General features: G+C 43.5%; 3 protein-coding genes across 4 annotated transcripts; 2 read left to right on the top strand and 1 right to left on the bottom strand.

The window, feature by feature from the left end:
- Positions 1–633: 633 nt before the first annotated feature.
- ttc23 (tetratricopeptide repeat domain 23) lies at positions 634–10,664 on the top strand. The gene is made up of 10 exons (XM_047033627.1): positions 634–1,367; positions 1,500–1,623; positions 1,739–1,895; positions 2,243–2,368; positions 5,733–5,904; positions 6,010–6,115; positions 6,373–6,500; positions 6,723–6,872; positions 8,912–8,994; positions 9,117–10,664. The coding sequence occupies exons 1-10, from the start codon at positions 1,200–1,202 to the stop codon at positions 9,202–9,204; spliced, it is 1,302 nt and encodes a 433-aa protein (XP_046889583.1). The 5' UTR covers positions 634–1,199; the 3' UTR covers positions 9,205–10,664.
- synm (synemin, intermediate filament protein) lies at positions 9,583–18,518 on the bottom strand. Its single transcript, XM_047033626.1, has 4 exons — positions 17,576–18,518; positions 15,535–15,659; positions 13,969–14,048; positions 9,583–13,782 (listed from the first exon to the last, which is right to left on the bottom strand). Exons 1-4 carry the CDS (start codon positions 18,365–18,367, stop codon positions 11,687–11,689), a joined length of 3,093 nt encoding a protein of 1,030 aa, XP_046889582.1. The 5' UTR covers positions 18,368–18,518; the 3' UTR covers positions 9,583–11,686.
- Positions 18,519–18,639: 121 nt separating this feature from the next.
- On the top strand, positions 18,640–20,040 carry pgpep1l (pyroglutamyl-peptidase I like). Of its 2 annotated transcripts, none has more exons than XM_047034475.1 (5): positions 18,640–18,840; positions 18,968–19,020; positions 19,118–19,234; positions 19,391–19,617; positions 19,725–20,040. In XM_047034475.1, the coding sequence occupies exons 1-5, from the start codon at positions 18,807–18,809 to the stop codon at positions 20,008–20,010; spliced, it is 717 nt and encodes a 238-aa protein (XP_046890431.1). In that variant the 5' UTR covers positions 18,640–18,806; the 3' UTR covers positions 20,011–20,040. The 2 variants fall into 2 exon arrangements, with proteins under 2 accessions (XP_046890431.1, XP_046890432.1); XM_047034476.1 differs by having other exon boundaries at positions 18,675–18,840; positions 19,505–19,617.
- Positions 20,041–27,672: the final 7,632 nt, after the last annotated feature.

Raw genomic sequence — 27,672 nt, 5'->3', positions numbered from 1 at the left:
TTCAACTATGAAAAGGTAAAATCGGTTTTGCAATCAATCGCCCCTTTAAAGACATGGGAGAAAGCCTTTGCAGAGAAAAGATTTAATTCAAGAAACAAAGAATATGTTGGATAGACAAATACAGTAGCATAAAGATCCTCCAGGAACCTTAATTCAAATGGGTTCTTTGAGGACCCAGTTTTCATACTGAGGAATCCCAAAAGTTCTTCCAGGCACCCCAAAGAGCATTGAGGAACGTTTGAGTTCTTGGAGGAGCCTATGTTCTTGAAGTAACCTAGAGGTTCTTCAAGCAACTACTCATGTTGTGCAGTATATTAAATATAAAGAGATATCAGTTATAAAATGTCTTTAATAAAACGGACGCATCTGCCATCGACGCAAGTAACCTGCCTACACCTCACAATTTACCCATAAATTGTAACCTTTCTAGTTGATAGTTTTATTAACCGATGTGATGTTTGAAGCATTTCAAGCATCTGTTGTGTTCTTTTACGAGTTTATTTGTTTCGTTTTGTAAGACATTTTACAATCGCGTGATAACCACATCTCTCTGCGCATAAGATGATTGGTTGAAACGTTGGATATTGCGGATCTTGAACGACCCCCCTACGGAGGTTTGCATGCTACAACCACGTGACATGCAGCTAGAACGCTACAAAATACGCTACAAAATAACAAGTTACTTGTCTTTCTCAACGACAAAATTAATTAAGTAAACTAGTAAAATAAACTACCCCAGACAAAATAAGGATAAAAACGTATGGCATGGCGGTTACAGTCAACCTGTGTGCAGTTAAGTGGCGTATCCACGGCGACAAGCGAGGAAAATGACAACAAGCGTGAGACATGAAAGCTTCCGCGGGGACAGAATCAGAAGCGGTCCGAATTGAAATGAGAATTGACGTGGAGTTGTAATTATCTTAATTTTACACAGAATTCATGGTGGATATTCCCACTTGCATAAATCTTTTGCATTGGGTCACAGTTGCACTATTTGCTGGAGTCCAATACGCCCGTGATCAAATGTGATTCTTCAGACACAAGTAGGCTACATCATTGGCAGAAGCAGGGTTTTTACTTAATTCATTCAAAGTATAGGCCTATTGGTGATTGTTAGGGATGATGATGGTGCTAATGATTTTCTAATAAAGCCCTGCTCTGTTTTGTATATTATTTGTTAATGACGTATTTATAGGTTAATGAGCATGGAGAGCACCTACTGTAGTCTTGGTGACTTCTCATTTGATAAAGAAGTGACAGTATCTCGAGCAGGAACGAGCAGCACAGTGGACTCTGTCATGATCACTCCTCAGGAAAAACTATATCGCTTTGAAAGTCGAGCCCAATCCCTTGCTGATGCACAACAGGTAGGTACCCTGCATTCAGTCTGGTGGCATGCACAATGGCTGAAGATTACACATGGATATACAGTATCTTACTGAGCAGGTGGGATCTATGCAGAAAAAACATGGAACATTTGTAATTCCCCTTTTCCACAGTACGATGCTTGCATCCAGGACCTTGTTCGCTGTGTGGCCCTGACAAGACTTGTTTATGGAGATGGGCATCTGAAACTAGTCCAGGCCCATGCCAGACTGGCAAAGGCATACCTTAAGTTTAAAGGTAATGAGACAAACATGGCACACACAGAGCATTAGAACATCTTAGCAAAGGTGTTGGCGAATATTTTGGCCCAAACTGGGGCAATCATTTTGAAAAATATTGTTTTCGGATCCAGGTTGGGGAGCACAGGCCCAGGAGCATGCAGCCAGAGCCAGTGATTTACTGCCTCTCTCCAGCCCCAGCTCCCCCAGTCCAGAGGAGAGGCTCCAAGTGCACCCCTGTCTGCTCAGCATCTACCAAACACAAGGGGGCGCTGCTCTAATACTGAACAGATATCCATTACTGTCCCTAGTGGGCGCTGACCCGGGGATTTAGGTCCGTGCTCTTCATCTCTGGTCCTCAGGGCCCACTGTCCTGTAGGTTTGAGATGTTTCGCTGCTCCAACACACTTGATTCAAATCAATGGATTGTTATAATCGAGGTCTGCAGAAGCCTGATTGATTTGAATCAGGTGTGTTGGAGCAGGGAAACATCTAAAGCATACAGTACATGAGCCCTAAGAACCAGGGATGAAGACCACTGATCTAAGGGAGCATCAGTACAATAATGGTGCATGTTTTCTTAGCAATATGTGCAATATGTGTCATATGGACCAATATAGTTCCTTGACTAATCCAACTTTTAAGGAGGCAGAGTCCAGCTATGAAAAGGCCAAAAGAATTGTGGAGGAGCTCAGTCAGTTAGGTGGCATGAGCAAGGAGGAGAGAATGGAGGCTGACCTGGAGATATCCACTTCTCTGTCCAGGTAATGGTATTATATTTCAACCAACTAGGTTAATAGTAACATCTGGGTACTTGCTTGTTACAAATGGTCTGACAGTCATTTGTTAACCTTTTAATTTGTGTGACTGGGTTATGTTTTTACCACAGGGTGGAGACAATGTCTAACAAATCTATTTCACAAAAACAATGTAAATTACTTGCAGTAACTCTGCTTGGATAAAACAAGATTTTATATTTAGCCTCAGTGGTGTGAGTAAAAGTTTCAAAACCCTGCCATCACATCCAATGTGCTTAATGCAGATCACCTTTTTAATATGCTGTCTGCTGTCTCAAGTCGTCAGAAAGAAACTGGGTGTGTTGGGTGTGTGTGCTTCCATGTGTGTGTGCACACTGTATGTGAGGAACAGGGCCATGGAGGAAAAGCATTCAGCCCTTTGATAAATGATTGATGATTATTTTCCCCCTCTTCAGCCTCAGTGTTCTAATCTGAACCGTTTTCTGAGTTCTGAGGTAGCTTTTTATATTCAGCCATATTGATTACTGAGCACACATTTTGTAGGAGATCTGGAGAAGAGTATAGACCTATTTTAAGATGAAAGAAAACAACGATTGTTAGAGGCTCACATACAATAGCAACCACAAACTGCCAGAACATTTGAGATGTCATTCTACTGTATTGACCTCATATAGATAGGTTATAATGGGTATTTGTCCAACATCAAACATGTTTGTGTACAGGGATACAGTAAACTCTACAATGTGTGTCTTAACAGTGTCTTAAGCCCAAGTCAATAGTATGTAATGCATTATGTAAATGATATTGCACAGCCATAAACGTTAACTGGTTGGAGTATTTGTGGCATTCCAAATAGATTAATTTTTGCAGAAGTGAAAAGATACAAAGAATTCCTGAATCTGGTCTTTGAGGCTTGTTTGAGTGAGGAGTTTGTTTACTTGATTTGTGTAATTGGAAAAATGTGCAGACTCTGCCTGGAGGGTAAGCTTGCTAAACCTCTTTTGTTAGAGGATGACTCTGAACTTGGCTCTGCCTTTGTAGCGCCCTCAGTCCAGAGACTGTTTTGGACCAGTGTTCCATGTGTTCATCAAACAACCTGGCTCAGCACAGGTTTTGGTCGTTTTGCCCAATTCAGTTATACCAGAGGCTGCAATGAGCCTATTGGGAAATGGTGCACATTGTATCTCACCAAGGGAGCGGACTGCAATACGATTGAGACCGTCTGATCATCATGCTTCTAATGCACTGTGTTCCAAATCTCAAGATCAATCCAGTTCACGGTGCTTGTTAGCCTCGCTCACTGACAGTTTACATTCCATCGGTCTGTATGTCATGCACACACATCCAGCTGATGCCATTGTCTATTTACCTGAAGCACATATACAGGGAAAGGACAAAGAACAGTGCTGTGTTTGTTCTACTATAACACCAGCTGCCCAATACAGCGCTATAGTCAAGCTGACAGGAAACCTCCTTTACTATTCCCTTTTTAGTATTTCCTTTCTTGGCTTTACTTGACTGTACAATATTTAACTGTAAAAGACCCAACACTGAGCTTCCAACTTGCGTCAACACTGGTCTGGTAGTGATTTCTGGGCTGCCTTGGCAGTACTGTAAACGACTCTGAATATATAACCCCTCTTCTCAGGGGGAAGCTGAATTAGATTTCAGCTGCAAGGACATATGTCCCCTCTGTCAGGAAGCCTGTGAGCATGTGGGCATAACATAGATTATATGCTCATCATAGATGTAATCTATGTGTAATCTATGTTCTTAGTACTTAAATGTTATGTTATGCTAGGTTGCTTGCGTTGTCTTGTCCCAAGAATTTCAGTGCCCAGTCTGACCTTGTGTTGTTCTGTGCACCTGACAATAAAACTTGAAACTGAATTGAAACATCAAGGCTGTTGGATAAGAGGGTGCTGTGGAATCGCTCGCAGGTCTTTTTATCCAGGCATGAAGGGAGGGTGCACTAGGTACAGCCTCAGTGCCAAGTCTGTCAGCTCTTGTCCAGCTGCCGTAAAAGGCTCTGTCTGTCCCTGGAACCTGGGAGCCCACGAGCAGTCCTGAAGCCAATGGGAGGAGCTGTCTCCGCAGCCAACTCCAATCACGGCATGTTTTCATAATGTGGAATCCATGGGAAAACTCAGAGAGAAAAGTGCTTGCTACTGCTCCTCTAGCCTTGGCATTTCCCTGTCCACATATCTCAATGGGGTCTTGGTCTCAGTTCTGTATTGGAGTACGTTATGACTCCAACATTGTTAACTTTGGTTAAACCACACCAGCCAGTAGGGTGGGCGAGGATGTGGAGAGATTGATCTTCTGGAGATGTTCTTTTATGAATTTTTTGCTGCTTCCCAGGATAGTACTGCGCAGCGTAGCGATGTGAATATTGATGTGCCCTCTGAGAAACACCACTCTCTGAAGCCGAAATCGAATTGAGAGTCCATTAGAGCGTTTTAGTCCTGGAGGGAGCCAAGGCTGTTAGCAGAATGGATGGATGGAGTCTGTCTTCTGGCTGAGGGGTTACGCCCATGAGTCGTCACTGCAGGCCCCCGCTCCTGTAGCACTCCCAACCACCCTGGTGAAGCTGTGGAGATGCCATCCTGATCAAGTGGATTAAAAGCCATAGTTGAATGGCGAAAATATGCCTGCACAACAAACGTGCGGACTTGCTAGTGTGGCTGTTTTCTGACCAACGCTGTGGCACAGTGGTGTTGCCTTTCTTTGTGAAGGTTGTTGCTCTGGCATCATTCTTGGGTGGTGCTGCTGGATGGACATTGTACTACAAGGATGGACAAACCTAATTTAGTCATCTTGGATAGGGGGAGCAGAGCCTTTTTGTAGCTGAATGAGTTCAGGGATATTACTCTGGCAAAGTCAGAGTACCTTTATTTATAATCGGTGGTTGAGAGCCACACACTTACCTGTCCAAGAGCACATCATTAGACACCAGTGAAAGAGCACAGCCAGACTTGGTAAACAGTGCTTTGTATATATTTCCCTATTATAGCCTGGGCCTGTAAAGCTACTGCAGAGCCAACCTTCCAGCGTCTTCCAGCCAGCTATAGTTATCCCTACTCCCCCCCCCCCCCCCCAAACAATACAGCCATACAGTCCCCTTCCTTCTATAGCTGACCATACAGTCCTCTCTGTCTAGCTACAGCCTAGATAACGAACCACTCATTTGAATCAGGTGTGTCGGAGCAGGGAAACATCTAAAACATGTAGGACAGGGGGTTGTCTGAGGACCAGGGTTGAAGACCTCTGCCATAGTACATGTTTGGCCCAACAAGTTCTAACATACTGTGCCTACAGTGCTGTAGCCTTTGGCAACACAGTCTAATGATTGTACCTGCTGGGCCTGCAGGGTGTTCCAGCGCCAGGGGAGACCTGACGAGGCTCTGCGGCAGTGTGAGAGCTCCCTGGAGCAGCTGGAGGGCTGGGAGCGGCCAGGCCAAGTCTGCTCCATCTATAAGGACATGGCTGCCATCGAACAGGCCCAGGGACGTCTGGACAGAGCCATAGAGCACCTCTCCAAGGTGACCAAAAACACACCTTTTAGAACACATGGATTTTGCGGTGCTCTGCCGTCGTTAATGAGAGTGCAGCTGTGATCTGTCTTGTTGATGTGTTTTTCCTCATAGGCTCATGCCATAGCTGTGAGTCAGAGTCCGGGGGACCTGGAGGGGGCTCACGTCGCTCACAGCCTGGCGCTGGCTCTCTCCACTGCTGCACAGCCCCACCACAATGGTCAGTCTATTCACGGCCTGGCCCAGCCTGGGCTAGTAGGAGATCTGTTGGAGGGAGCAGGAGACATGAATCTTGCAACCCCCAGCTCTGTAGAGGGGTCCTTATCATAGCCAGATGAATCAATGGTCCCAGGAATTGACAGTTGAATGAAGAGAAGTTATAATTAGTACGATAGTTGCACCAGTGCTCCTAAGTGGAGGGCAAAAACAACAGACAAGTAGGACATGCTCATGTTTTTTGTCTCATTTGTGTTGTAGACTCGGCCACCAAGTACTTTTTGGAAAGTCTGACTGCCTACAGGAGCTTGTTGGGTCCTCAAGATGCTGTGACCCTATCTGTGCAGGATGACTACTGTCGCTTCCTCCTCCTCACAGGCCAGCAACAGGTTAGGCACGCACACAAACATTAACACACCTCACCCCAGGCCAGTGTTGACTGATTCAGATATCAGATTTTCATGGAAATATTTGCACCTGCTGCTGAAGCTCTGAGTTGGTTCATAGTAGACCCTAATAAACCATACTGAAGCTCACATGCAATAAGCACATGACAATGGTTAAGTGCCAGTTTGGCTGAGCAGTGTTGATGTTGTCCTGCAACGCTGCAGTCGTGTGTGGAGCTCCAGAGGGCGTCCCTGCCCCTGAAGAGGGCAGCGTTCGGTGACCTCAGTCCTGAGGTGGCCGGCACTCTGCAGCTGATAGGAGGCGTGGAGATGACCCAGGGTCAAGTCCGACAGGCCCACAGGAGCATGAGGAAGGTAAAACATGGTGGTGGACAAACTTGCAGCACAGTGGACCACTCTTTTTCTCATCTAAACATTACCCCACCACCAGATAATGAATTGAACTGACATGGAACATATCAGAAAGGAAGTATTTGATATTTTCCTTAGTGTCCTTACAATACTTTGTTGCTGGAAATTTAGGACTGGGTTACTTTGTGGCTAGCTGTGTGAATGTGATACTGTTTCTTCCCAACCACGTATGTGCTGTATTGACCTTTCCTCCTGCCAAAATATGTGGTCGGGCTCCACTAAAAGGCCAGGAGTCAGGGGATGTGGCTATCATTATATCAATACCCCAATGAGAATGTGAGCAAAGCTCACTGAAATATATATATTTATACACACAATGCTTCTGAGTTATAGAGGGATGAGCTATTTCCACCATGGTCTCCAAGGCACCGGGCCTTCAGAGTAATGAGCTAATCTTGGCAGTGAGTACAGCCACTCTCCTCAGTGTAAAATGTCACACAGAATGACTTTGTGCTTTCTGTTTTGGGATGTAGACAAGACCAAAGGATTGAATAGTTGGAAGGGTGGAACCTTATCGACTGCAGTCAACTAAAGAGACACTGACCCCTGGTCATTCTGACGCGCCGTGATGTCCTTCTAAGGCAAAAAGGGAAAGTCTGCAGTCTGTCCCAGGATTGTCAGAAGCATTCCTTCAGCTAGAAAACCAGTCAGAAGGGTTTCCAAAACCCTCATCCCAACAGTTCTCCCTTCATCCATTCACACTCGATGGTCAACATACCTTTTCTGGTCTTTCAATTCCTCCTTGGTATATTACATAACAAGTGTGAGTCACACAGTCCCAGACATGGTTTTTACCCTGTGGTCCTCCCACCTCAAGAATAGGCCAGAATGGTGGGTAAGGGGGGGTTTTCTCAGCAGAGCTTGTTTCAGCATGACTGTAAGCAAAGGAGCATGGTTGCTATGTTGCTTTGTTATTGTATCTCAAGTGCTGAGGGTGGGGAGGAGAGGGTCAAAGTATCCTGGTGTGAATCAGAGCTCCCCCTCCGTATCAACCTTCTAACCTTTCTGAAATACCCCTGACAAGACAACGCCCACGCAAGATCATATTCTTTCTGCCGCAGCCATGCAAACAGCTGCACTGTGGCGCAACCCTGTTCAGTATATGTGGTCCATAAAGATGTCCCAGGGAGAAATGGGGGGAGGGGGAAGGCATACTGAAATGTAGGTGATGAGAGATGTGCTCTGATCTGATAGGTTGTGTTTTCTCTGGGAGGCTGTGAAGGAAGCCTGTTTGGGGATGTGTCATCCACAGTCAAAGAGAGACAGAAACAATGGCTCACACACATTTCCCTCTGCCTTCCTATTGCTGTAGTCCTTCCATTACATCAGCCTTAGCAGCAGCAAGGAAAACATCCATCAGGCCAGATGGCTCCGCTCCAAACCTTTCCTCACGTCGTTCACCATCCTGTCTGTAGGAAAACATAGCTCTTTCTCCTGTTCGACCAAGCTCTGTTGACATTTTGTAGTTTGTGGTGGTTGTGGAACCATGACATCGTCTTTGTCGTTACTGCTGGATCTTGGCTGTGTGCATGCAGTAGTGATTAAATTTGTTTCTATGGTTACATTACTTTTAGTCAACAAGCTGAGATGGCCGCTGTCCATTAATTTGCTCAGTGATCAGAGTAAGCTCATTTTTATTCAAAAAGGTCTTTATACCAGTGCAGATAAAAGGGGTGTGGTTGTGTGGTCCTAGAAATCCACCCAGAGGAACCCCACCTTGGTGAGCCTGTTCTCAGTGGTTATCTGAACCCGGGAGCAGAGCAGGACATGGGCTATTTATGGAACTTATTTCAGAGGTGGCCATTAAGTGTTCAGATACCCCTCAACCAATGGGGCTTACGTTTTCCTGTCTGTTTACTAGAACAATCTACCGTTTTCGTCTGCATGTATGAATAAAACGTATATTGCTTCTTCTTTTTTTAACAGCCTCTGTCTTAACCCCACCTTATCACCAGTTTAAACTGTACCTGTCTTTGTTGAAGTGTTTAGAGATACAGAATGTTCTGTATGGCTCTCATCATAAGACGACGAGAGCTACCCAGAAAACGGTGGACATGCTGGCCCAGTAAGTCTGACGGTTTATCTCAGTGAGCCCACCATCACTCACCATCACTGTGTAAACTCGTGTGGAGTGTGTAGCGTTAACTGCATTTTACTGTAGGTCCCATTATCATGTGTGTTTTGCAGGGCTCCAGAGGTTGCTGGGAGACAGAGAACTGCTGGCGAAGGGAAAACAAGGCCTCCATTCTGTGCAGTTCTGCCCCCATCAAGCTGAGGAAGCTCCAGCATGTCACTCTTAACAAACTGCAAAACCTGAGCTCCCACAACGAGCCTTGGCTCGCTTTGAAAATAAAGACTTCTCCTTTTGTCGTCTCTTGAAGTTACATTATTTCAAAGTGGCCCAAGAGGGATCCCAGAAAGGTCTCTGCATCATGGTTTCTTTTCTTTGAGAACGAATATTGGGCTGTTTGTTGGCAAGACTACGCAGACTGCAGTGTTCAGTATGAAGAGGATATGGGGTTCTACTGGAGGAGCAGAAGAACAGGACACACTGTCCCTACAAACACCCTGGATTATAACACCTGATTATGTCAAACGTTTACAGCTCATTTAGCTAAATATGAGTAATTAATAAAGATTCAGACTCAGTTAACACACTCTAGTAATGCTTTTATTGTTTTTGCAATAGCAACAGTTGTCAAAACAATTATTGGTAAACTAAATCATGAAAGGAACTTATATTACTTAAATTTTGACAGGACACAAAAATGGCAAACGGCAACTATTGGATCACAGGGCTCACCCTTTGAATATTCATCTCTGAGGAAATTCTAAGCTTATATACCTCATCAGTTGTGTGGTAAAACACGGCACATTTGATTATAAAAAAAATATTTTGCCTTTTCTGCACCCCATAAAAACCTTTAGAGTGAAGTGCTTCAATACAATGAGTGTTAAAAATTCAGCTAAAACGTAATGTTAAGGAAACATGAAGGCAAAAACCTGCTAATTATGTATATGGCCACTTCAGTCCAACAAACCATTTCAACAACTGAAACACATTTTTAACACATGCATGACACAAGTGCGATATGGTTTACAGTAAAGTATTTGCATTCATCTTTGTGACAAAGGTTTTTCTACCTTGTAAATTGCAGTAAACCAGGTTGCAGTAAATCTACAGGGATTGTGAAACTAGTTTGTGTCAAAGTATCTCTTTACCTTTTGTGATGGGGGTTAATATTGCACAGACCAGCCACTGTTTCAAATGAGCACTAAAATGTTCATTTCTCAAACCAGACAAAACCAGGCTTTATATAGAAGACTGAATAAGATATCATATATTGTCCCTTTGAATAACAGTCCAGGACATTTCCACCCTTTTTTAACATAGAATGTTAAATCTAGGTCTATTTTGAAGGGGCTGTGTTAACTGTATGCAGTGTAGAAAGACTAAAGCAGCTTATGGGATACATGGGCCTGTGGGGTGAGGCCATATTGGAGCACTTCTACTCAGAGTACACAGGCGCGCGCACACACACACACACACACAGGCAGTGCAACTAAGCTGGTGCTCTGAAACTAAAATAGCCATGGAGGTTATGGACACAGTCGTCTCAGAGCTAGGGGGAATCTTATCTGTCCAACATTGTGATTAAAGACACAAAAGGACTTCAGACAAGGACATTCTGGTGGAGTTCTGACACAAGATGTATGAAGACGTTTAAGTCTACTCAAAAAAAAAGATATTCCTCAAAGTCCCTCCATCTTCTCAATTAGTCTCCATCTGTTGTCATACTTCCAAAGCAGAAAAACATTCTCAAAGGAATTCTAAATGCCTGGATTACAGCCCCCTCTGAAGCCATTTACAGATTAAAAGATCATGGTAAGGACTCTGGAAGGTCAAAAGAGACAGTACAGTACAGAGTCCCATTTACTCTTGTACCAAATGTGAATAAATTTAAATCAACTCCTGTCTCCCTCTAGACAAAATGGATATTGTGATCTAATGGCATCTGGACTAATTTGTCTGGGCCTAGTCTAACCCTCCATCACTGAGTCCTGATGTCAAACCACATACAAATTGAACATACCATTTTTATTTCAATATTGTGCTTCATTGAAACTCTTTTGATTCCATGGCATGTAAAAGATCAATGTCCTCTTTGAAGCAAATTAGAACACATCTTAATGTACATGACTGACATTTAATATGAACTGTTCATGATATTTAATGTTCTACAATGAAAACTACAGTCAGATATTTATCAATATCACTGCATTTTCCCCTCCAGAATCCTTATGCAAAAACTTCCTTTCAACCTTCCACAACATGCGAAAAGGTTTTCCTCTCCATGTAGCTACATACCTTTACATGAACACTTAAGACTGTAACATAACTGTAAGATCAGAGCATAGATATTAGTATTCTTTTTGGTAGTAGTATCTCAGGCAGTATGCAAGATAAAAACCGTAGTCAGTACAAAAATATATAGATTTTGAGAATAGATCAGAGGTGTTAGTTACTCCTAAAGGGATAGACCAAAGTGGGAAAATAAGGAAGCACTTCTATTAAACCACCAAGTTATTATGACAAATATATATGTAGAAGATCCTCTTACCATGATTGAAGGTATATAAAGTGAATATATCAATCACAACCAGTAGTGTTACTTCATACTTGGTATACTTTGATTGATTGGTATGTGGTTTAACAACGGGAGTAATGTAATTGAAAATTTGCATTAGCGAGTGAACTAGTCATCATTTGAGCTTTCAAGGTAGACTGTTGCAATCCTTTTCTCATGAATGACTTTCAGTGGAGGATCCATCATTTGAGGTTGCAGCACTTTGCCATACTCTGCAGTCTCTGTGCTGAATGGTTGACCATCAGCTCTGCTGTTGCCCTGAGCCTGGGTGTTGTTCACATCCATCTGGAAAGTAAAGGATTTTTCAGATGGCCCCAGCTTAATATGCTTCTCTGTGACTTCAGTCATCAACTCTCCAGTATTATCTGGATCTCTGGAGACTCTAAAGGAATATCCTCCCTCTGCTCCTCTTTGGAATTCCTTCTGGAGCCCAGGATTGGAGGATCGCAGAGCCTCCATGATCTCTGCCTCCGACAGGTCGTCTCCCTGCTCACCCAACATCCCAGAATCCCCCAGGGTCTGAGAAACATTCAGCTCTGCCACAATGGTCGTTGTTCCGTTATCTGATGACTGCTGCACTTTTTTGACAGACAGGTTCTGAGGACTGTCGCTTCCGGCTCTGGTGAGGAGCGCCAACTCTTCTTTCAGGGAGCCTGACACAGAGCCGTGCAGCTGCTCCAGGGCTCCCCTCAGCTGCTCTGTGGGACTCAGAGACTCCTCTCTCAGGAACTCAAGCATCGAGTCCTGCACTGTGGGCGAGACGTGAACCTCTTCTTCGATGATACATTCAGGGAAGCCCTCTTTGACAAACGAGTGATCGCTCGTCATAAACTTGTAAAGATCACTTTCGTCATCTTCCTCCAACATTTTGCTGGGCGCAAGAGCTCCCTCCTGGTAGTACCTCTCATCTGATAGGTCATCCACAACTCCATAATGTCCATATGAAGCAAAACCACCACCGTCTTCCGGTTCCGACATGTTATCATCAGGTGTGGAGACAAAATACTCTTGAGACTCTTGGTCATGGCTGAAATAAGGAGAATCGGTATCTCTGAACTCTTCTTGGACACGTACAGACCCATTTTTACCATCATCTTTCTTGGGGGTCTTTGCATGAACTTCACTATCAAGGTGTTTGCTGGCATGTGGGACATTCTCTAGCTCCTCAATCTGAAAGAACATTGAGGAGGGCTGCTTGAACTTGGGTACGGATTGCTCGTCTGTTTCCTCTTCCTCCCCTTCGCTTAGAGACTCCACAGGTTCCTCGATGATTTCCACGTTGACAGATTTGTTTTCCATATCTCCACACATCAAGCCCAGACTCAGGAGGTTTTGAATCATGCTTTCAGTCGGGGTTCCTTTGATGTCCTCCATGGAGATGTTCTTCACTCCCTTTTTGAAGAGATCCTCCAGGGCAGAGTCTTGGGACATATCCACCTCTTCCTCTACTTTGGACTCAAAGATGATCTGTGTCTTGGTTGATCCATCCTCCTGCTCCGTTTTCTCCACGTGATAAGTGATCTTTGAATCGCCAGAGGAGCTCACCTTTGCATCCAGACCTGCTGGCCTCATGACCTTCTCAATGATCTCCTCCACAGACACAGAGTCCAACACTTTCTTCTCACTACTATTAGACGCGTATGCGTTTCCTCTGTCCTCTTGATCCACTTCCTCTTTGCTTATCTTGTACGCACCTCTTTCATCTCTCTTTTTAGCATCCGCATCTCTCCTTTCTTTCATACTGTCCTCTGTGTACTCGTTCAGACTCATCATCGCTGGCGAAACCACTTTCACTGATTTGGCGCCATCCGCGTGGGAAGCGATCGACCTAAATTGATCTTTCTCTGAGTGTCGGCTAACCTCTTTGATTGTCACACCCCTCTCTTCGACCACATCGCGGCTTTGTTTGCCCGCACTCTGGACCACAGGTTTACTGGTGCTAGCGGAGGCTGTAGCTGCAGCCTGTGAAGCTTTACTAAATGCCACCATGTCCCTTCTGGCGACTGGGCTCTGGTGGGCAGCTCTGCCTGTGACAGCGATAGGGATGACTCTGGAAGGACTGGTGGAACCATAATGAGCAGGAACAGGAGCTCTTCTCAAGCTGGAAGTTGACGCCATATTTCTGACATCCAAATGTGTCCTTAGATCTTGTCTGTTTGAGGTGGATGCTCTCGGTGTGTAGGGTTGGGAGGGCATCTTGATATCTGGTGAAGACAGGACAGATAATACATCAGATTCTATAAACAGACATGTCTTGGCACTGTCATTATATGTTACCTGAATGTTCATGTAAGTCAACCTAATACAAAATAAGCATGTATTGCCAATAACACTAGTAGTATGACAAATTATCCGGTAAAATCTAGTACTATGGAAATACTGTACCATACCTATTATTCTTTCTCTTAGGTGATGGTTTGCCCTCATGTTTGCTTCCTTTGAATCCATCCTCCCTCCTTCCAGAAGTGCCCTGTGGAGAAACATTTTGAAATCTCAATGTTGAGTAAAATTAAATTATTTATCAAAGATTGTGTTTAATGATAAATCATTTATGTTTTTATTCAAATTTCATTGTTGTGTCACGTTCAAGATAGCTGTTCTATACCAAGCATAATCACCTCACAATAGAATGCAGATCACCCTGTTCTGCCATCTGAGACCTCTAGTTCACATACAAATCAGTCTACCAGATTACTACATACAATAGTCCATGGACCTGGCCATTAACAGAAAAGAGCAGGGGTTAAAAATCGTACCTCACCACAGTAAACTGAGGTAAATTGAAGCAAAAACACCAGAAGGTAACCCAGCTTACCTATCGCTCAACAAAAGAAGGCTACAGGACAACCAACGAGAGCTTGTGCCGGAGTGCTCTCCAAAGCTACAGTACACAACCTCCATGAAAGTCCCAGAATGCTTCCCGACAGACCAGCCTAAAAATAACCCCTACAATGCAGTTCAGCCTGTAGTCTACTCTGCTAGGTATCCCCATGTGGATGGAGGCATGTGGCATGGAAAAAGAGAAACAAACCAGCTCTCCCACCATCTCTAAGGCAGACGTCCCATTAATTCTAGATATTCTAAACAAAGCGCAAGGGGAGCGCTCCATACAGAGACAAGCCTGTAAAAATAGCCCCAAAATAGGCCACAAAGCGGAAGGGGAAACAGGGGACCTTGGAACTCAATCAAAAGGGTGTGTTCATGGTTGGACATATTGCAAGGATATTGCGAGTGTTATGAAAAGATGTAGATAAAAGATACCAAGTTTCTCTTTGGATGCTCCATGTGAAATGTATACTGTACATCTCACCAAGTTGCTTGATACAAATATCCATACAATGTGTATGTTTCTAATACTAATACCTTGTATCATTTGTAGCTTCTGTTGTTGTAATAGTAAGGTCCTTATGATTGCCATGACAAGATTGGCACAGTAAATATTCAATAATACAAAACATTACTTGAAATAAATACATCAAAAAGGTCACTACTAAAACAATAGCAAGTTATATTGCATAGCAGTAAAACAGCATGTATAAACTGTGCATGACCATTAAGAAAGTGAACCAGAGTGTTCCACAGAGGAGAGAGTTCAGAGGAATTCTGAAGGGCCCTGCCAACTGGACATGTTGACAGCAGCTCTGCTGCTACAAATATGGATAAAATCACTAGAAATACACTCCAAAGTCCACAATGCACCACAGACTACAGCCAATAGTGACACTGTACCCAGGAGGCATGCTGTCCTTCTCCTGTTTCGTGTTTCACACCAGCTTGCTCTATCAATCCCAACATTAGCAACTCTTCACAAAGTTCCATAAGCCATGAAAACGATTTTAATGGTTTGACAATGGTGAAGTGGTTACGGATCGTTAGAGTGGCGTCTGTTGAATGTGCAGATGAGAACATGAGCTAATAGATGCCTGGGTCCTGAGTCAGTGTGAGGGACATATCACCTGTAAGCGGCCACCTCCATGCCCAGGTCCATCTTGACCTGCAGGAGATCCTGGTGCTCTCTGACCCTCTCTGCCATGCTGCTGGCCAGCATCCTCCTCTCCTGCTCCAGCTGGTCCATGATCATCTGCAAGTAAACACACACGGCCATGTTCCTGTGTTAGCTCGTGTCTCTCCTCCTGTGTTAGCTCGTGTCCCTCCTCGTGTCTCTCCATTTCCCCCCTCGCTACAGTCCCATTTGAAATGTCGGGAATTATGAGTACTGATTGTTGTTGAATGTCATGTACAAATTACAATCAGAGGTTTTTAGCCCCTATATCCCAGCAGGTATTATAGCAGTGTCTATTAGCAGTAACCTCTAACTGTGTGCGTTTTTTTAGTGTATGTGTGCACGTGTGAGTACATTTTGCACGCTTCTATTTCCACGCACAGAATTGTCCCCATCCCTGAATTTCTTGTTCAGTCGTAAAACAAATCTGTAGGAGTCAATAAGGTGCTTTGAGGTAACAAGCCCTTCCCTTTTTGTCTGTAACCAGTCCATCAAGCCCCCTGCTGTGATTAGACAGCTCCTGAGGTGCTGTTGAATGCTTTGTCACCTCTCGTTTACAAGATGGAGGCTGGCCTGTCTGTGCCTCCCCTCACGGAATCAGGAGCGATCCCTCGAACAGGTCCCATTAATCCAGATAAACAACGGTCTGTCCCTTTAAGTCTAGTCTCTTACTCAAGAGTACTTGGCTATGACGTCTGGCTGTCCACTTCAGACAGACTGCGATTGTCTTGGTCAACCTCAAACAGTTGACCTGATAACTGTACCATTACTCTGTAAAGTGAGAAATCACTGCACTGCATTAGTCTGCAGCACGTTGTGGACGTAATAGGATTTCCTATATGCTTATGTTAATCATAATCAGTAGAACTAGTCATTGCATTTGTAGTTATGCTTGAATGTTATCCTTATACCCACTCACTATGTTAAGAGGCAGCGTTACCTCAAATTTGTTAAAGCCACTTGTATGTGACACTGAGGTAAAATGACTGACCTGCTTGGAGCTCCATCTTTAGTAGCTAAGGTACTAAGGATTTGTCACAGTGACAGCTAATTGGTTTAAGTGGCTATGCAACTAACAGCCATAATATGTCCTGGCAGACATATCCATTTAGACATTCAACCCTTGTAGTCTGAGGTGAAACATTGCACTGGGGCAGTGTGCAATTTCCTTTATAGTTAAGAGATGTGTTGCTTTGTCTGCCTCAGACACACAAGTGACTATTTTAATGCTGCATACAGATTGAAAGTAGATATTGTCAACAAGCATAGACTTGAAAACCATTAGCCCTGTGGTAATAATCATTGGCGTTTATCTGAAGGCTGTGTGGGGTGAGGTGGGGTATCTACTACAGTATAACGTCCCTCCTCGGAAAAGTCCCAGAAGGCCTGTCAGAGAACAGGTGCTGGATGATCATTTAAATGCACTCGTTCACATTTAGAATCACAGAGTGATGCAAGGGCCCTCCATATTGGACAGTGATACAGTTTAACCACATGGAGGTGTGTTTCGTAGAGCCATTCCCCAGTCTCTGCAGTAACCTTTCAACTCTTTTGAGTCTGAGGGAAAGTAATGGTGTCTTAATGGTGGTTTAAAATATTTTGAAAGCATCCGAATAATCATTGTAATATGTCATTTTTACTTATTTGATTAGTTGGAAAAACAATTACATGATTATGACAAATGACAATTAGGTAACTTGATAGTGTAACCATTGTGATTAGAGGCCTGTTCCCCTAGACGGTGGGTGTGGCACCTCAAGAAGCATGCTGGTGAGATTGGTGTTCTCATGTCAGAAAATACATCCTCATGCATCCCATATACAGCACAGTATAATCACAACAGTTTTGGAGGGAATACATATTTTTCTTTTACGAAATGCATGCCAGGTTGCATCATAAACGTATGGCATGTGTCTCGTGTCGTGTGTGTGTTTGTGGGGGGGTGTGTGTGTGGAGGGGGGGAGGGGGGGGGGGGTTATGGCTAATGTTCCTACCTGGTACTCGTTGACATCTTCGCGGTAGTTTTCATGCATGTGTATGAGTTGTTCTTCTATCTGTATCTGAATCTGACTTTGATTTTCTGCTTCAGCGCGTAATTTTTTTAACTCGGAAATATAATGCATCTTTTCCCTTTGAAGATCGTCCAGTCTTGCCTGATCTGCCCTAACGGACTCCTCCATTTCGTCCACTCTCTTCTGATACATCTCAAAGGTGTTGATCCAACTATCGGATACGCTACGGGCATACTCCTGAACCTCTTCCGTGGACACAGCAGGAGGTCCAAGGTACTTCTGAGTAACAACAACCCGCGAGTGCACCTGATTCCGAAGGTGGTCGATTTCTTGTCGGTGCGCATCTTCCATACATTGGCACTCATTCTCGAGTTGTAATAATCGTTCTTCAAGGGCCCCGTTTTTGTTGTGGGCAAGCTGAAGCAGTTTTTCGCACTCCTTAATGTCACCTCCAATATCTTTACATACCACTGTTTCCTCGCTACACATAGCTTGCACCATCTGAAACTCTCTCCATAGCCTCTCCCGCTCCATCTCCGCTTGGGACTTCTCGAAGGCCAACTGCCCCACCATTCTTCTCAATTCCCGCATCTCGGCCTTGTATTGGTGTTCCCATTCCAACGTTTTTTCCTGCTTTAACTTGTTAATTTCAGTGATGAGGCAGGCATTTTCTTGCTCCAGAATCTTCGTTCTTGAGAGATAATGACCAAGTCTGTTATTGAGTTCCTGTAATTGATGTTTTTCCGTTTCAAAGGTTCTCCTGAATTGTAACATTTTGTCAGATTTCAAATCGCGACGTCAATTAATATTAAAATAATATATTTTGGGGGGTTTTGGAGTAAATTCAAAGAAACTGTTCTGATCTCATCTGCGTGTGCGTCTATAAACAGAGCTGTGAAGCGACTGTTAGCTCGGATATGAGGCTTGCTTCACTGGCTTGATTTAACAAGTGCTGAAGGTGGGCGGGGTCCAGATTATCTGTTCAAGCGGGACACTTTTTAATGTTGGAGACGGGAAGACATATGATATAGCTCCCCCTCCTGGGGAGCGATTAGTGATGCATGTTTGATGTTGTCGGACGCAAACAAGGCACCATACGAGGCTGGCAGAAAGGGTTACGACATAGGCAAATAGTTCGTTTAACTTTCGGGGATTGAACGAATTGTCAGTACAAGAGTGGACTTACGTATTGCCAACGTGCTTAGGTGGAGTTATGGATACAGACGAAGCTGTGGTCGTTGTAACAGGTCGGTTAGCAAAAATAAGAAAACATTTTGTTGTCAGTCAGGGTGTTTTTCAATCATTTCTATATTCGGGACTGTTTTGGTATTATCTTCAACCATTAATTGCACTTTAATTTAATGCATTTAACAGGGTTCGGACCTTTCAGACAGTTCTTAGAAAATCCAAGTTGGAAAGCTGCACAGGTAGGCCTACAGCCTTAGATCGATTATTCTCAAGTTCAGCCCTCAATGAAATTGAACAGAATATACGTATGTGATTTTCGTTTTGAGTTTATTCTAGGGCTTAAAGCTGGTTGGATTGGGAGAGGGTGTAAAGGTCGCCATCAGGGAGTTACCAGTGGCCTACAACAGAGCGCATCAGGTCATAGTTGACTTATGGAAAACCCTAAATCCAAAGGTAGCCTAGCTATTATTCTTAAATACTATTAGTAAGCTATAGTATCCTAACACCACATATTATATCACTCAACTACCCAAGTTTATACTCTGCAGGCCTACATGATATTTTGGCAGCTGCTGTCATATTATCATAGCATCCTCTGTATGACTCTAGTTTGCCATACATCTTGGGATTGCCACTGGATCTAGAGGCATTTTACTGGAGCAGACTGGGAAGAACCATGGTTACAGTGATAGAGATGTGTGTGGCTCCTGTCCTGTGAATCAGAATTGCATTGATGGAGGACCAGCTAAACTGGACTCCATTGTTGACATGAGGGCCCTCTCAAAACAACTGAAAAAAGCGGGGAAGGATATAATTTACTCAAGAGATGCTGGGAGGTAGGTCTCCACCTCTTGTAATTGTGACAGTCCAACAGCTTTATATGATTTTTGTCAAAGACCACATGTAAAGCTTTAGTTTGGGGCATTCTCCCTCTCTCTCTCAGGTACCTGTGTGATTATGTGTACTACTGCTCTTTGTTCCATGGTCGGGGAAGGGCAGCCTTCATCCATGTGCCTGCCTCTGGCAGCCTGAGCTCTCCTGACAGACTGGTGCCTCTGCTGCAGATCGTTATCCAGACCCTGCTGCTGCAAAAGGTGGACAGCTGCTCTCCTTCATACTCGTTTCTCTCGACCTCTTCCAGCCCTTCTTCCACCATTACTTGCTCATCCAGCTCCTCCTCCTCCTCCTCCTGTCAGATCAATGAACACACTGGTACAGAGCTGCAGTAACTCGCAGTGAATTAAAGAGTCCCTAAGGCATTTGTCATGTATTTTTGTGTTTATATTTCCTTTTGAAAAGATCAAAAGAAGATAGAAGAGTTATGTTGACAAGAAGGTGTAGGTCAATGGTAGAGCATTCGATTGCAGATAATAAGGTCCCCTCTACAATTTGCAAGTTTCTTGTAAATTAATACACTACATTACTTATAAAGCACTGGTCTTGATGAGAACCACAGTTAAGGAAACAGGCCAGTGGTAATGTGTCCATTGCCATCTAGTCAGACATGATAAAAAGTCATCTTTCTCATTTACTTTTTTATTCCAAATATAAGACAAGGAAAAAACAAGAAGTTTTCAGATACACATTAAGAGAATGGCATGTCAAAAGTTCACAATTTCTATTGTACGTGTGAAAAACCAAGAGGCATCAGACATGGACCTTGCATGAAGATAATAGAGTAGCTAATTATAATAACAGATAATAATGATACCGATCCACCTCAAGCTCATTATTGCAATTTCAATGCAGCCTCTAAAAACCTTAGGTTTGCATATAGAACATTCTAAAACTGGTTGTTCCCATCCTTGATTGTGATTGGCTATATTGCATTCCATGCCGTTGTAAAATCCAGCATAACCTTACAGGTTGTCCTCATAACATTCTTTCACATTCCATATTACTGCGCATCGAATATTTCAACAAAAAAAAGACGGCAAAGGAGTCCATCAAGCTGTTGCGTGGCAACGATTTATGTAGGAACTATACTTTGTAGTGGCGGAAGAATGACGGTTTATTATTAAACTATTTTGTTTTTAATTGTTTTTGTTTATGAAACCATATCAAATATTTGTAGTATCAGTTTTAGAAAAGCAATAAGCCCTGCGAGTCCGTGGTTTACGCTGATTTTAGCAAGGCCGTAATCAAAATACATTTGGGGGGGGGGGACACATCCCCCCTAATATTCAAATCTGGTCAAAATGTCCCCCCCAATATTTTGATTTAGAAATATAAATGTGCTACGCTACGACAGACAACCACGCACACTGTCCGGAATTATCATTAAAAAAATATTCGTCCCCCCCGATGTTAACTCCATGGCTACGGCCTTTAAAACAGGTAAGGGGGTTTTTGGCACTCCGCTTCGCGTCATGCCTAACAACTCCCCTTACCTGTTCTAAAAGCAGCGCAAAACACGGCCTCTTGGGTCTTATTGCTTAATTCTAAGGAAGTAACATTAACCATCAAAATTAAAATGAATCATCAGTTAACCTATATTGCAATCAAGCAAAAAAACTACCAGTTCTATTAATCTATTCCAGGCATGTCATTCACTGCTTGCCATGACCTCTCATAATCTACTGGTCATTCCTATCATATTTATGTCCAGGTGTTGAAGTTGTGTTTGTCTGACTGGCGAAGAAGAACCATGGTAGTGTTTCATGAAAACGAATATAGACTTCTCAACAGGCCAACACACTCTGTTCTGATGAGTGGCAGAGTCAATCTTTCAAATTCAACAAAAGAAGTCAACAAAATTATACATACACATGTACAGTACATATTATTAGTATTAGTATCTGCACTGCCTGTTTAATATCTGATTTGATCTGTTCATTTAGTTGATTTTGCCCGACCAGCCTTATAAAAGTTGTCATGTTTCAACATGGGTGTTTGGTCTTAGATATGCGTTTTACTGTTATTCTTACCGGTTTCTTCATAAAACTAGACAAACTTATTTGTCTCTTCTAATCAAATGGATAATCTGCGAGCTGTAAATGCTATTGTGTCCCAATTGAGTTGACTACTGTCTAAAGGACATTCACCTAGCGATGTACGCATTCTTTAAAACTGAATTACTGTCAGTAGCAGTATTGAGGGACAGAGAGAAAGATCAAATGATGGTGAGGATGGTGAAAATGTAGAGACTGTAGAAAAATATCCTTATGAGGTGCAAATGGTGGTACCAAGAAGTCAATTGGTTATTAATTTATTGTGTGGATGCTGGATATATCATATGTTGTGGTGGTTAATAACAAGGGTGGTCACTAGGAGCAGAAAAATCCAGGATGGACACATTCACCGTAGAGAACAGAAATGGACACTGCTGGGCTGTAAGGAGGAGAGGTTTCAGTTGATGGCTGGTTACAGATTCAGTCGGCTGTTTGTTTGCACTGGGACATACAGTGATTGTGTGTGTTGTCATGACCTTTCACCTTTTCTCACACACTGCCTAAGAGGTGCCCCATTAAAACCACCCTTATGTAGTTCTTCGAGTCCATATAGACCTGTCAACTGTCAAGCCCACATGAAACTCAAACCTTTATTTACCTTAGTTCCATAAAAAAAACAAGCTATTACATGCTTGAGTCATCTGATTTCCACTGAAACTGTCCGGGCTGTGCTGTCGGTGTAGTGTGATGTTTTCTGGTGAAGCAAAGAGTAAACTGAGGTGATGTTTCCCATTACTACTAAATGAGAGAGGGTTGCATTGAGACAAATGCAGTTACTATCCTCTAGGGCTGCTGCACCTTTGATTCAGGAATTCAAGATACCTTCCAGCTACAACAGTGCACCTCCTCCTTGTCAGCTGCATGATCTGAGGAATCTAGTGTTGTAGAGAGAGAGAGCAAACTTCAGTTTGCAGGGGTGTGGAGATGACGGAGTGACGATGCTGTCCCCTGATGTCATTGGATGCATTGTAACCCCACTAAACAGCCTTGAGTTATTGTACTGCCAAACCTCAAATCAGTTGGCCTGTTAGCTTGTTGTCCAGTGTGTTGTTTCTCTAATCAGTGGCAGTACAAAAAAAAAAAAAGAAAAAACATCTTTATACCGAATCATGGGGCATTTATACAGTGATTTAAACTGATATCACCAAAGGAAAATAAAAAATAAATAACACTCCTACAGAAAATAGCCTTCGAAGAAGGAAAAAGAAATAACCAAGCAACATTTTCAAAAGGTGAGGAAAAAAATCCTTCAAGAACACTTTCTCTATTGAGCCCCCATGTAAGACCTTTTCCATTTACATTAAAAGATGACCACCTTCTGGATTTGAACCCATCATATTTGGTTTGCAGATGCAATGTTCTATGAGAAAACTACAGGACCAGTTTGTACAAAAAAAAAATACATACATCTACAGAAATGCAGAAGTTGCATCATATTGCGCTTGAAAGCTTCAACACAAAATCAAAACTATGATTTCAGGTGAGTTTCATGTGCGAGGATGGCAAGTGGTGGGAATAATTAAGGCAAAAGAGAAAACCCAATTAGCCCTATAGATTGAGAGGCAGGAAAATGGATGGGTTAGAAAATCCAGATTCAGTAGAACTATGACAGCCCTGGTCACTATAGCCCTAGCCCTACAGAATGAGGCACTGGGGGAGCCAGGTATACTGTACATGTCTATATGGGTCTAGGGGAAGGGGTGGTGGTGATGGACTAGACAGAGTAGAGAGGTAACAGGTGAAACAGAAGACAGTCATGAAGAAAACATATGGAGAAAGTCAAATCTTTACTTTAACCTGAGATTTAGTGGCACCTAGGGGCCAACACTAGGTGCAGTGCTAGACAACTACAGAAGGGTGCCAGAAAAACACACTCACTCTTAGAACTAAGGTGTCCATTCCAAATAATAATAATAACAATAAAAATATTAATATAGAAATCTACAAAAAACAGAATCAAGATGAAAACATTTGGTAAAAAAGTAAAAGGCAATGGACAATTTAGTTGTACAAACAACATTCTGGGGTAAAGAAAAAATTATAATTTCAGATCTAATTGATCATTTTTGTTGCTAATAGTCTGAATCATTAGAAGTGGACTGTAGTGGAGATATTGTATACATACAGTATATACTGAATATATATATCATCCAAAAGAGAAACAGAATGAAATAGCAGCTTTGTTCTGTACAGACATAGAGGCGAACATCTGAACCATAAAAAAGTTATAAAAGTGTCAAACCAATGATGGGTGAAAATTTGTTTACGGTCTAACATACAACTGTAAGACCTTTATAATATATGAATCATAGAGAGAGTACACAATGCGTCACCTGTCTTCAGCAGACATTATGTTCACGAGGAGTTCTCCCTCTGAATCAGGGCTGATCCAGTACCTTGGATCTGCATTGTGGCGCCATGTCCTTATATATTTTTTGCTTTGAACAGCAATGTCTCTGTTGGTAGTGTTTAGATAGTGTTTATCTCTCTGGTATAACACACATTATTAGACGACAAATAAGGGCTTTGATTTGAACATTAAACATATAGGAAATAAATGCAAAATAGTTGTACAATTTCATGGTGATTTTGAGGAGAAAGACATTTTAAATTATTAGCAATAAGAACATTATAATGTTTGACATTCCCTCCATGTCCAATTGAGAGGACAAACTAAGCGCAAGAGAGAGATAGAGTAAAAGGTTTGATTTGGCAAATGTTTGGCAGATACACAATATCCCCCTTTTTTTCTTTTTCTAACCAATCCTAAGAGGATCTACCCCAAACCATAGGATATTGTCAGACAAATCAGCCAATGAGGAGAATCCAGAATTATTCAATGAGTCTTTACATCTAGTCGGTGGAGGGGAATGAGACTGATGATACATTTTGGAAAATAAGTTATCCCATAGGGTGAGAGAACCATGTGCATGTATGGAAATACAGCCACACTTAAAGCTGCAATAGGTAAAGTTATGAAATAAATTCAAATATCAAAAACAGTGCCTCCAATTTTTGTCTGAAATTCCATGCTTTCCTTTGATTGACAGTGGTTTCACAAAATAAGCCAAGGTTGAAGGCCTGCTTCACTGCAGGCGATTGGCTGGAAAAGGATTGCTGAAACAAAATGGTCTGGAAGGTTGCGTGCTAATCCAAAATTGTTTAAATGGACATTACACTGGCACGGAGCTGTCTGTGTTGGTAAATAACTCTCAGAGGGCCTCATTAGCTTTCACAACATGTTTTTAGGAGACAAAACATACCTTTTTTACAGAAGAAAACTTACCTATTGTACCTTTAAATATACAGTATATCTTCTCTTAAAATTATCAAAAGTGCTCTTCTGTTGGATTTGCTGGCAGATATGCAAAAAGATATTTATTTAAGTCCTTGTTTTTAACGAAATCTATTGAGGCTGTATTGTTTTCCATCTAGAAGGATGTCTTAGAAAATAAACCAACCATGCTAAATGCAGGTTTTGGACAAGGAGGTATCCTCAGATCTCCTCAGCATGGGGGCAAGCCACCAGACTGCGACTGTAATTAACCATCATCAACCAGCCATCTTCAGTCATCTCTTTGATAATACGATCATTAGGAAATGAGAACCATCTACTGCGGTGCAGTAGGAGAATGTCTGTCACTTAATCACTCATCCACCCCTTCCCCCCCACACACTAAAGCTACAGGGGGAGGTGGGGGTTATATTACCCTGTTTGAAAGCGGAGGGGAGGAGGGGTAGGTGATCAGTCCCCCCCCCACCCCATGATGAGGGGGAGGGGGGGGGTCAAGATCAGCAGGCCGATGACTGGGGCAGGGGCAGAGCCCGTTCATTCCTTCGCCCACCGTTCATGTGTGCGTAGGGCTGTGTCTCGTCAAAGTTGGGCCTCAGCATCACCACTGGTCCATTGGCCAACACCTGTCCTGAGGGCTTGTCCATGGCTAGACCTGGGGGGGTCGAGGCTGAGGCTGATGCTGGAGGGGCCGGGGTGGGGGAGGAGGGGTGAGCGGCTGGTCCTAGTAGCGGGGTACTGGGGCCTTGCATGGGGGACAACTGCTGAGTGGAAGGGGGTGTTGTGGTTCCCTGGGCCGCCGGGGAGGGCACAGCAGAGGGTTGTCTGGTGGTAGCAGGATCCAGGGGAACATTCTCCATGTTCTCCACCTCCATGTCCAGCTCTTCTGTGTCCGGGGGCTTGTTCTCCTCGCTGAAGAAGAAGCTCATTTCCCCGAACGGAGGATCCAGCTCATCCTTTAGGCTGTTGATGATCTCCAGGAAAGATGGACGCATCTTGGGGTTATACTGCCAGCACATCCGCATCAACTCAAACCTGTGAGGAATGCACACTTTTTAGACAGATATCACGACTTCCCCAATCCTCCAGATTTACAAAATTAAGTTGAAATAGTCATCTCTTCACATATGCTAGGATTCTGGCATCTTCAGCCATCCCTGTGTGTCATGCATCCTGGTACCAGCAGGTGGCGGTGTGCGACAGTGTAATACATGTTTACTGTCTCCACTTCCTTCAACGCCAATGGAGTTGGTGTGTATGGTGACACAGCAGCTTCAGACTGAGCATAACAACAACCTCATAATGAATCAGCTCCTTCCAGCCTAGTGTAGGTCCGTAGGGTAAGAGGACAGTAAATCATACATGAGAGCACGCTGTGCCAGGCCAACAGAGAGAGGGAAAAAGTCAGAAAAACATCGTAAAAGAGAAGAATTATTACAGTTTGGTGAAGCGCTACACCACACACCAAAGCTTCAATTATACACAAACAAGCTATGAATACCTCTTGGGCCTGGTGACATAAACACCTCCGCCATGTCTTTCTCACAGTCACTGTGGACCTCCTCCCTCCCTGCCTAACTCCAGACAGGCCTCAACAGCAAACCAGCGTGGGTTTATAAACCAAGCATCTTGCTCTACAATTCTTCCCAGCAGAAGGGATGTTGGTGGTTTGTTTTTCAGCCTGGCTGAGCGTGTGTGTTTGTGTGTGTGTGTGTGTCAAAGTAGGTTCTCCTTTCAGACTAGAGACTATAGGGATTATTCTGTGAAGGGACCTGATGTTATCGGTGTACCAGTCTATGTGAAGTGTAAGTCTCCCCACCCCTATCAACCTTCAGGGGCTGTTTCCTTCTTTCTTTATGAAACTCTAGTCAGAACATCAAGAAACACGCTCCCTCAGTCAGTGCGACCTAACCGTGGGAAAAGACAGAGACAGGAGGGATCTTTCAGAGCTTTCCAAATGTGACTCATCCTTTTTCCTCCAAGTATTCTCTCCTCATCCTCTCCCCCTGTCCCTCCTCTCTCCAGCTACGGTAACTACAGCAGTGCTGACCTCTGTAGAAGTCTCCGGAACTCTCCGCTGACGCCATACAGGAGAGCAACCATCAGCGGGCGGCAGCCTAGCCTCCTTCCTCACATGCAGCTCAAAGCCCCTCAGAGCTCACTGTAACACATCCACACACTCCCGCAATCAGGGCACCACTGCTCAGCTGCCATAGAAACCAGGGGTTTGTGTCTGCATAACACTCTCTCCCTCCGTCCTTCTCTCTCCAGCTCTAAGGTGAGCTCAGCCATGGAGAGAAGAGAGAGAGACAGAATGCTTTCTCATTGAGGTCACAGAACGAGAGAGAGAAAGAGTGAGAGGGAATAAAGAGGAGGGGAGGAGAAAATCAGGTACGCATGCAGCACAGCAGGCCTCCTAACATGACAAGACAGAGAGGCTGTTCTGTTGTACGTTCTCAGACAGGCTGACTGACTTCATTATTGGTAGAACCCCCCTCTGTCTCTCTCTCTTTCTCAATCTCTTGCAAGCTCTTTCCCCATACCTCTCTCTGTCTCTCTCTGTGGGAGGGGAGACAGTTCATTAACAGGCTTGTGAACAGACAGACAGTGATATGCCCCCTTCGTGCCCTCTGTTCCAGGCTGGAATG

Source organism: Hypomesus transpacificus, chromosome 14, assembly GCF_021917145.1.
Source record: "Hypomesus transpacificus isolate Combined female chromosome 14, fHypTra1, whole genome shotgun sequence".
Taxonomy (NCBI): domain Eukaryota; kingdom Metazoa; phylum Chordata; class Actinopteri; order Osmeriformes; family Osmeridae; genus Hypomesus; species Hypomesus transpacificus.
This window is presented reverse-complemented; position numbering and strand designations above follow the sequence as displayed.

What these genes read in the sequence shown, in the direction of transcription:
- synm (XM_047033626.1), bottom strand. Translation starts at nt 18,367, where the DNA reads ATGTTACAATTCAGGAGAACCTTTGAAACGGAAAAACATCAATTACAG. An exon ending in ATGGAGGTGGCCGCTTACAG is followed by an intron (nt 14,049 to 15,534) that starts GTGATATGTCCC and finishes GTTTCTCCACAG; the next exon opens with GGCACTTCTGGAAGGAGGGA. An exon ending in CCTAAGAGAAAGAATAATAG is followed by an intron (nt 13,783 to 13,968) that starts GTATGGTACAGT and finishes TGTCTTCACCAG; the next exon opens with ATATCAAGATGCCCTCCCAA.
- pgpep1l (XM_047034475.1), top strand. Translation starts at nt 18,807, where the DNA reads ATGGATACAGACGAAGCTGTGGTCGTTGTAACAG. An exon ending in CAAGTTGGAAAGCTGCACAG is followed by an intron (nt 19,021 to 19,117) that starts GTAGGCCTACAG and finishes AGTTTATTCTAG; the next exon opens with GGCTTAAAGCTGGTTGGATT. An exon ending in GGAAAACCCTAAATCCAAAG is followed by an intron (nt 19,235 to 19,390) that starts GTAGCCTAGCTA and finishes GTATGACTCTAG; the next exon opens with TTTGCCATACATCTTGGGAT.
- ttc23 (XM_047033627.1), top strand. Translation starts at nt 1,200, where the DNA reads ATGAGCATGGAGAGCACCTACTGTAGTCTTGGTGACTTCTCATTTGAT. An exon ending in TCCTCACAGGCCAGCAACAG is followed by an intron (nt 6,501 to 6,722) that starts GTTAGGCACGCA and finishes GCAACGCTGCAG; the next exon opens with TCGTGTGTGGAGCTCCAGAG. An exon ending in CCCACAGGAGCATGAGGAAG is followed by an intron (nt 6,873 to 8,911) that starts GTAAAACATGGT and finishes TCTTTGTTGAAG; the next exon opens with TGTTTAGAGATACAGAATGT.